This window comes from Loa loa (assembly GCF_000183805.2).
Source record: "Loa loa unplaced genomic scaffold supercont3.6, whole genome shotgun sequence".
NCBI classification, from domain to species: Eukaryota; Metazoa; Nematoda; class Chromadorea; order Rhabditida; family Onchocercidae; genus Loa; species Loa loa.
Genome location: NW_018108186.1, coordinates 332,675 through 342,865, shown reverse-complemented (window position 1 = coordinate 342,865; position 10,191 = coordinate 332,675). Strand labels below are relative to the sequence as shown.

Genomic DNA, 10,191 nt, shown 5'->3' with positions numbered 1-10,191 from the left:
AATCACTTTCAGGGTGGAGTATCGATCGTTCGTGAGTTGCATGTTTATGGCTCGGTAGTGCCCGTATCAGCTCGAGATCCATCCAAATTCCAGCATCAAGGATTCGGACAACTGTTAATGGAAGAAGCAGAACGAATTGCGAAAAATGAACATTGTAGCAAAAAATTAGCAGTTATTTCTGGTGTAGGTACAAGGAATTATTATCGGTTAGTTTTGTCAACTTTATCGGGTTTTTTGGAAATATGTGAAACCTTCTAGATTATTGAAAATATTTATCACAAGAAATGCTGATTATCCCTGGACTTAAATTGTTCCGTACCACTGGCTCTTAAACAGATTAGTAAAGGAAGGGAACATATTCTAAAAAGTGAAAGATGAAAATTTAATTTGTTTGACACGGGAAATCAACAGAGTCTTGAAAATAAGATTGTCGTATGCAGAACAAATTTAATTTTCTTTTTGTGCAATAGTTTTCTGCAGTGTTTTGCAGTGTTTTCTACGGCAAAAATAAGTATTATCGTAACAAGGAAATTAATTCTACCTAATGCAGCTTTACTGGTTCTTTGAAATTTAAGAGATTCCAAAATGTGGGCTAGTAATTTCATGCTTACCGGTCTGTTCTTTTGCTTTTTTATTTTTGCCGTAGAAAACAGTGCAGAACACTGCAGGGAAAACCTGAGCACAGGTTATGGACAAGAGCTAATATTTTTTTGGTTTACTCCTAGCACTACATTTCATAGACAGCGCAACATTTTTTGCATCTCTCTTATGAGCTCTATCATTAATTCCTGTAGGAATCAGATCTTTAAGTCAAAAATTCTTGATTATTATCTCGTTTAGGAATGGCGTATTGTTCGTTTAGGTAATTTGTTTCATCAACCTCGTTTAGTTATTGTTTGTTTGTGGGAGTTTCTCAAGTTATGTTTTAGATTTATTCAAAGAAAATTCTGGAACTGAAATACATTCATTTTAAGCACGTGCAGCAGCGAAAAACATTTTTTTTAATTGGATTCTCCAAGTTTCAATTCTAACTTAGCTGATGATTCGTTGCAGTTAACAGTTATGCTCTATTCTTCGTTCTTAGATTTCTTTTGGGAAAAAGTTGTGACATATTGCTTCCAGGAAAATGGGATACAAACTGGATGGTCCTTATATGTCGAAATCAATATAATCTTCACTTTCTACGTTATAATCTTCAGTCTTTGATCTATCGTAAATATCATCATTGCGGTTTATGTTTATGAATACAATTTTCGATGTAGTTATAATTTTTCGAAATTATTTCTTCAAACTTCTAAAGGAATTATAGTACTTACCTTTAATATGTATTTTTGTGTTCAGTTATGGTTTGTCATCGTAAAGATGATTTTGATTCGTACTGCTGTTCCGTTATCTTGCTGTGCTCTGGGTGCGTAGAGTTACTCAGGATTCGATGGATTTTGTTTGATGAAGTTCACCAATTGCATATTATTATATCTCGCCGCTTAAGTACAATTTATTGCCCACTGATAAAGGATTCTGGAGTTTGAAAATCAAAACTGGGAAGCTTAAAATCGTTAATTTGAATATCAGAAGGACTGTTTATGTTATAATGTTGTATTAGGTTCAAGTTGATGGATTACAAAAAGCCTGAATTCCTGAGTGGAGTATAATATTTGGAATAGCAATTCTCTAAATCTCAATAAAAATCTGGCCTAAAACTGCTTTACTTTGAAATTCTTTTGAAGCGATACGATCATGCTTGAAAGTTGTAGCTATACAATAACCGGTGGAAATGAGGAAGTCGTGTTAACAATCTGTGATTGCTTGTTTTCGGAAAACAAACGCAGATTGTGAAATCAGTAGGTATGATATACACTATATCAATTTAGTAAGATGCATTCAACATAAAATCGCAAAGCAAAGGAGTAAATTGCTTAACCTAATTTGGCTCTATATTCCGATGTAGCTATATGCTAATTAAAATCTGTGGTTTTGGTGAAATGATCAAGTATGCTGCGTTTTGCGAACAGTTTATCGAAGTTAATTTTGTTTAGTATGGTATCAGCAACTGCATCCTTGATATAAATATTTTGAAATTTAAATATCAACTTGGACATGAAATGGTTGAAGGTAATTAGTGATGGTTATCCATTTATCGGTTCCTAGTCAGGAACATTTGTAAAGCGACAACATCCTAGCTTATGGAGTTGACATTATTTAGGAATTAAAAAAGTATAGAGTCCAGCAACGGAAGGTTTGGGAAAATTATCAAAATATTTTAGGGAAGTATATAGAACTGCGTCTTTCCTCTTAGTATCTCGTGTCAAATCATATTAATAAAGAGTGCATGTCAATTTAGAGCTCATGTTTAGCATAGGCGTCCTATCTTTCTCAAAAAGTTCACTTCTAGCAGAAGATATTGTATGAATGCATAAAGTGGAAGCATTCTTTTGGTTAAATCAGACTCGAAAAATGCCTAACATTGAGCAATGTGCTTTTACACAAGTGACCAGAAGGTGACCTATTCAACATAAAATATGACCTTCACTTAACAAATACTCAAGCCAATAAAAGTGGCATAGACAAAATACATATAACTCAGTTTTTCCTCTCTGGAAGTTTGTAAATCTCGAAGTTTCAAACATTTATTATAACCTTTTCTAGTTAAGTTTTTCTACCAAGCATTTTCTGTCATCAGTTTCGAGTACCAGTTTATTGCTGTTGAAAAAATCAACTCAAACCACTTTTTTGAAATTCAAAAATTTAGAACTACTTTTCATGTAAAATGCATCATACTAAATCACAAAGAGTTTGTCATACTTCGAGAAATAGCGGTTGTTTGGGAATTCACTGAAGCAAAGTCTCCTTCCTAATTACCCGCAAACCTGCTTAAAATTGAAACATGACAATGGAAGTTAAGCGTAATTTTAAATTCCTTCTCTACATGTTTTTACCTCAGAGTGAGTCTCCACAGGTAAGAATGCGAATAACACATAAATGGAATATCCAGTAGAGACTTTTGGCAATACTTGTTAAGCTGGAAAACATGGGTAATCACGATCAATACACGAAGAGTTTAATAACGGACACAGTATAAAAAAGCAGGAAGTGTAACAACTTATTAGTCTTATTGCACTTCTCAAGTCTTATTCATTTGACCCGCTGTATAGTTTCAAACCTTGGTATGGTAATTCCGAACCGTGTATTTAGACATTAATCCCTGTTATCTAATTGACCTATTCGCATTCGATCTTACTGATAAGCTTGTATGGAAGGTACCATCAACAGTGTTGTCGTCACAGTCACAACTAATGTAGGAATCGTAGCCAATGATCGTTCATTAGCCAGCTTTTACTCTCTTGCGAACATTGCTACCATCATTGTATCTCTTCCTTCACTTAATAGTTGCATCCCCACTAATTGTCACTCCTTTTCTTTAATTCATTTACCGCCTCCGTCCTTTTTGTACCATTTTTTAAAATGTAAATTATATCGACAATGGAATGAAGCAGTTCACCCATTTAGACAGAGGATTTATTTGCGGATACTCTTCTAACTTCAGTTCTATCATGTTATATGCTCAGTTATTTTGTAGATCCATTTATGGTACTTGGCCATATATTTTTTTTCTATTTATATTTATTGTATTGTAAGATTGCGAAAAGGTAGCGCATAAGAAGAGGCGTATAATGCACTATTTGATATTATTGATAACTAATTAAGAGGTCTACGGTTAGTAGTTGACAGTGATGCTATATCCTACATGTGATTTTTATAATGAGAAAGGCAATCTTGGATCTGAATTATTAGAACAGCACTGAATCGAATCGTTGTACTCATGCAGTTGTTTAGAAGTTTCATAAGCATGAATAAAAATGCAAACCTTCCAGAAATTCAGTCGAAAAATTATTGATTACTTATGCAAAGCGTAGTTCGAAATTATTCCTTTTAAGAGAAACGTTATAGGATTACTATAACTATACGTAAATCAGTAGTAGTAACTAGAAAGAAGTGCAAATATATGCAGAAGCGCCATTTAAAAGCCAATTTTTTATTCAGTGCTGCTTTTGAAATTTTTTAAATTCGAATTAGCACATTTTTGTATTTATGTATGAATAGCAGTCGTGATAGTTACTTTATTCCTACCCTGTGCTAACTAGTCTACATAATCTTTGGTTAAGTTACAAATGGCATAATAGTAACCTTATCGTACCACATTACCGTGATAGCATGAGATTCTATGGTAAAGATTTTAAATAAATCTTTAAAGGATCATATAGTATTTGGTTGCTGTCGTCAATGTGAAAACACTTTTTAAGATGTTTCAAAATCGCTGAGAAAAAAAAGGAAGAAAAGCTTTCGATATTATTTGTACATAAAAGTACAGTGAAGCAGCGGTATTACAAATTAAAGTACAATATAATGTGAGTGCACTGAAGGAGACAACATTGTTAGAGGCGCACAATTTCCCACGTTAATAGTTTCCTGGTAAATGGATACTGTTGTACTGTCCAGTTAATTGCGGGTGATGTGTTGATTATGAAAAACTATTCAAGTTACATAGATACAATTCGTAGGAGCACTTTAAAAGTTAGGATTCAATTTTCCCCTATTAAAAATTTCGCATAGTTTTCAAGATAGGTTTAAAAATGCTCGGAATTTCCATTAGTTGAGAAAGCTACAATTATGAAATGTTTCACACAAGAAAAGTTATTTTATAAGCATGATATAAACTGTTGAGTAGAGATATATGAACTTTTCAAAATGTCTTAAAATAATAAAATAGTATCTCACGTTAACTTTTTGCTACCCAGCAACTGTAGCATCAAATTTTCCAAAAAAATTACTGCCCGTTAGATTTTGGAATTTCCATTTGACTGATAATATCGTACATTGATGCGCGATTCTTCGATATGTCAACACGACTTAGGAGAGTTGAAATTTGTCGTTGAAAGTCATCATCTTCTCGCTGGTTCAATGCAATACGCTGCAACACTTACGAATTTTTACAAAGAACCTTGATCGTTCCTAATTCTGGAATCACTGAGAATTTAACGTCTCAATTTGGTATAATCACTTCAATTGAAATGAAACTGGAAATGATAAAAGAAAGGAGGACAGAAGAAAAACAAGTAATCCCATGAAGTTAGCATGATATTCTCCATGACGTCAGTAGCGTCTTTTACCAATAAAATTCGACCACAGTCCATAAATAGCATTCTATCGTCAAAAGTTCACTTTTTTTCCTTACGAATTCAAAAAGAATGGCGGTATTTTAAATCACAATTACAACGTTTTCAGAGGAAAAATAATCCGATGGGAACAGAGAAGCATGAATTTGTTTGTGAGGTTAGTATCCCAATTTAGAATCTATTCGCTTTGTGGATGTTTAAGTTGAAGCATTGCTGAAGTCCACAAAGTTAGCTTAGATATAGTTTTCAGACAGAGAATTCGATCATTTATTTTACAAATTCTTTGAATTTACATGAATACTGAAGGAAGGATCCTTGAATAAAAAAAAACGACTAGAAGAATTTGTGTTCTGTTGCCAAATATAACTTCGATGAAGCACCCCCCAATAAACAGAGTCGTAATTGATTCATGAAACAGAATGGGTAATTTTCTCCGGATGTAAATTTTCTGAGAACACCAAATGAGCTGCTAATGAACTGAAAGACATACATTTCAAAAACTGTTTTTGTTTTCGGATCCGATTGAAAACAAGTGAATACAGTAAATGGAAGAGAAAATTTGTTAGATGCTTAAAACAAAAAGCTCTCACAAATATTTTTCAGTAAGTTGCAGAGTCCAATAACAGGTAAGTGAAAGGATAGCAATAGCCAGATCCAATAAATGTATTCCTATGTTTCTGAAGCACTTGAGATTACTATCAGAAGTCTTGAAACAGACTGGAAAATTAGAAATATAATGATTATAACAAAAGATTACATAACGACAAACAATCAAAATAATAAATTCATATTAAGATTACCTCGGAGAGTCCAGAAGCTGCTAAGAATCAAAATTAGTAAGAGTCAAGACAGCAACGCTATTAATTTCCTGCAAAGTCTTAGAGCATACCTACTCTTTAAGTTTAGGGAACTTAAAAACCAGTCTTGAATTTCCACACCATTGTTATTTTAGCCTAGTTTATCAGGGTATTAATTAAGTCTGAGGGCAAATAAAATTTTCTTGCAAATATACTAAAATGGAGTAAACAGGGTTTTGGAAATGTAATCATAGAAATGGACTACACTGAAGAATTTTTCGGAAAGTTCAAAGAAGGGTCTCGCTTCAAGAAATATGATTCTAAAAAACGATTATATAATGACAGGCAGTGAGAATAATAAAACGCTCATTTTCATCTCATTAGAACAAAGTGAAGGTTAAAAACTGATAACTGGTTGCTAGTTTTTCAAACAAAAGAAATTAATTTAATCATTTTTATGGCCGACAGCACAATGCCAGATATTCAGGTGACAGATCGGAAATAAAGTCACTGTTGTTCTTTCTATTAAAAAGAATTACTAATTTAGTTCGACTAACTAAGCTTCGCTTTTCCTATCCCAAAGAGTATACTAATATTCACATTCATGTTTCGAAGGTAAGAGAACATTAAGATAAAAACAGACAAATGTAGTTTTGGCAAAATTTATTTATTTGGAACGAAAAAAAAAACAGGTAAATAAGGGCTTCAGAAAGGAATTCACTCAGAACTCGAAGATTCAATTTTATAGAAAATTATAACGGACTGAATGAGAATTTCCCAGAATTTTTCCTGAGGGCTGCAATTTATTTGTTCATGCATGAAATTTCCAAATATTTTCTAGCAGTGCTCTAAAAAATCTTAACTAAGCGATCCAGTTATTTGAATTTTTGCCTTTTCTTCTATTCTCCCAATCTGCCTGCATTGAAAGACCGGATTTTCATATAGAAATGTATGCCTATGAAAATGGCTCACTGATCTACCCACCAAATGAATACATCATAAGCTGACATTTTTGAATGCCACATCAATTCAAAACAACACAAAAAAGTCTGCGCGATTGGAGCAATTATTCGAAAGCAATTATTCGAAGATTTAATCAGCGATGCACAGCTGTATAGCATGCTATTGTATTTTGCCGAAAACGATTTTCAATGTGAAAGAAGACGTAATATTGAAGAATGCTATTATTGATTTGTTTAACGAAGAGTCGAACTTCAATTGCAGATTTTCAACGTTGTAGTTCACTGTATTGTTTATTTTCAACCAACAGCACAACTTTTAAAATCAATTTAAATAGCAACTTTATAGTAACTTATAGCAACTTACAGCAAAGCAACTGCATAACTTATCAACTTCTCTACCGCAAATTCTCTACCAATGGCGCAATTAAAAGTTGCTTATCAATGTATGAAAAGAAAGTGATGTAAATGATAAGAGGCTTCAAAAAATCCAGAATCCCTGATTCAACTATCAATCCTATTTAAATGCCTTTTTTGCCCACATCAGTGCTACATGTTAACTCTGATTGTAAACAGCATTCATGATGTATAGACAGAAATGAATTAATACGCTGAAAGTTGCAGTCGAATAATATTTACTGTTTTTCATTAAATAATTTAAGTTAAATATCAAACTGAATAAAGATCTCCCAACACTATTTATATGAAATTTGGCCAAGAAAAACAGATAGTGAGACAGAGCCTGGCAAGTTATATTCTTTACACGATAACTAGAGATAAATTTGTTTATATTCAGCTTACCGAATGCTTCAACTTAATCCTACAGATCATCGACACATAATTCTAATGCTCTGACATATCTGTTTCAAATTCATATCTATATTCTAGGGAAACTTTTCGCTTCCATTTACTATTTCAGCCTTTTTAAAATAGAAGGAAACATTCTTACTTCATGAAAAGAACGACGTCTTTTCTCGCGTTCTTCTCTCTTATGTCTCAGAGTATCCATCAGTTTTTCATTGTGTACCTTGATTCTTTCCTCAACTTTATCCATATAATGATTCAAATGGTCCAATTGCGAATCCAATCTTCGAATCTCTAACAAAAAAAAAAAAGAAAAAAACTTAAAAATGCCAAGGAATAAAGTAAAACAAAAAATTCGCTTTGCAAGGGATGAAATGTTTTCTACAAAGAATGCTAAAAAAAAACACGAATTTGCAGAAAAAAAACACAGGGAAGTGATTGATATATGCATATTTATAACTAGTTCCATTGTTTAACTTAGAAATAAAGAAGGGAAAGAGTGGCAGTATGGACATCGACCATTTATTCATTTATAAACAAAGACAACCGTACAAAAAGGAACTTTTTGCTCATCATAGTAAAGCTTACTAACAAGCATTTTAGAAAGTATTTTAGAAAAGTAATACCGTCATTCCCATCATCTTCCGGTGTCATTTCGTTGAGCACTTCAAGACCATGCTGTAGCACCGCAAGTGAACTACTTTTGTTGTTTTCATTCGCTTCTGGTGTAATACCATTTGTTCTTGCCTTTAAAATTTGAGTATTAGACTATTAGCTTTAAAGTGACTGCAAACTTCCACATTTAAACTGCAAGTTTGACTTGTTATTTACAACTAGTAAACTAATTAAGCTGAAAAACCCAGAACCCTTCCCAAACTAATTAATTTCGATTAGATCAAATTAGAATTTGAAAACAATTGCAAATCACACATGACTATTGAAGGCACCATACTGGGAGATAGGAAAAATGCCAGAAACAGCTGTGCCTGAGATATACTTACTGCACAGTAAAACCGCACATTTATTAGATTATTTTGGCGATTTTGAAATGTAACAGAGAAAGAAATATTCTTAAAATCTGTGCTCTCTGAGTGCCTAATTAAAAATCGAAGGAAAATGAAGAAATGAGTCAATTTTCCCTTCTCCAAATGGACAAAAACAAACTTTAGCAGTAAAAATAGAGAAACACTTCAGTTAGTCATCCATTTCTCCAAATCGTTTTGAAAGGTTTTTATGAAGAAAAGCAAGAGATAAAAAACCGTGACAAAGAATATATTATTAGCAACTTTCAAATTTTTAATTTGAAGTGCCAATTTATAAATCTTCATAAATAACAGCGTCTTCTATATGCATATATAGCTTGTACGATGTATGTAGAAAAAATTGATGTCAGCTTCAAGTATTTTACGAAAAAATTACTATCTGGGAGCTAATACGTCCCAGGTTTCTAATCGGCCAAGGATAACATTCGAGACTTACCCATTACAGATTCTTGTTTCCCTTCCTTGTTTAAACCATGAGGCACATTCGATCATATTTGAATACTTGATCACAGCATAACATTAATATCTCATTTTGAAAATGTAATATTTATTCCGGATATTATTGAAGAATACACATACCTGTTGTTGAATTTGAGAAAGTGGTCTGTTCCTCATTCGGACGACGGTCACACTCTCTTCGGCTCCCACTGATGGCAGCGATGATATAATGATCTGACCACTGCTCGATTTATTTTTATCTTCAACTGCCTGACTTTGAACAGGTTGTAGAAGTTGTTGTGGCTGTTGTTGTTGCTGAACATTACTAGCCGATATGGATAAGGATGAAGTGGACGATAATGTTGATGACGACATTACACCTTGATCACTACTGTCACCATTAATTACTTGTTTCTTTTGTCACTGTAAAAAAATGTCTGACTTAACAGTTGCTTATTTGGTAATGAATCATTTTCTGCAAACAGATTCATTAAACAAACTAATTTCTCTTACATTCTTTCAAAAACAAGGATAATAACGCCAGATAATAGTTAATAATTAATAGTTAATAATTGATAAATGATAACAATAAATAATGAATAATAAATGTTAATAATAATAATAATAACAACAACAATAGTAATAATAATAATAATAGCAATAATAATAATAATAACGATAATAATAATAATGGTAATAAATGATAATAGGGAAGACGACTCGACGATTATCAACAAATCACAGGAAGTAGGCAGCACTCTTCAAATGGAGAGCAGTTAGAAAGAGATATGAGCAATCAATAGTACGATCAGTGATGCAATTTTAGGTCCTCAAAGAACGAATATGGACAGGAGGGGATAATTAAGGAAGAAATAGCAATAAGAAGTGATAATAAGAAGTAATAATAATAATAATAATAATAGTAGAATAGATAATAATAATATAATAATAATAATAATAATAATAATAATAATAA

At 32.5% G+C, this 10,191-nt stretch overlaps 2 protein-coding genes across 2 annotated transcripts in view; one reads left to right on the top strand and one right to left on the bottom strand.

Moving 5' to 3' along the window:
- The window catches only part of LOAG_16511 (elongator complex protein 3), a 7,531-nt gene extending 6,007 nt beyond the window's left edge, over positions 1-1,524 (top strand). The window contains exon 11 of the mRNA XM_020449164.1: positions 1,123-1,524. Within this exon, the coding sequence (XP_020307350.1) occupies positions 1,123-1,171 (49 nt within the window). The 3' untranslated portion in view covers positions 1,172-1,524. The remainder of the gene's footprint in view (positions 1-1,122) is intronic.
- Positions 1,525-4,656: 3,132 nt separating this feature from the next.
- On the bottom strand, positions 4,657-9,633 carry LOAG_09529 (hypothetical protein). The gene is made up of 4 exons (XM_020447953.1): positions 9,357-9,633; positions 8,361-8,481; positions 7,880-8,028; positions 4,657-4,969 (listed from the first exon to the last, which is right to left on the bottom strand). The coding sequence occupies exons 1-4, from the start codon at positions 9,588-9,590 to the stop codon at positions 4,826-4,828; spliced, it is 648 nt and encodes a 215-aa protein (XP_020301865.1). The 5' UTR covers positions 9,591-9,633; the 3' UTR covers positions 4,657-4,825.
- Between the last annotated feature and the right edge of the window lie 558 nt (positions 9,634-10,191).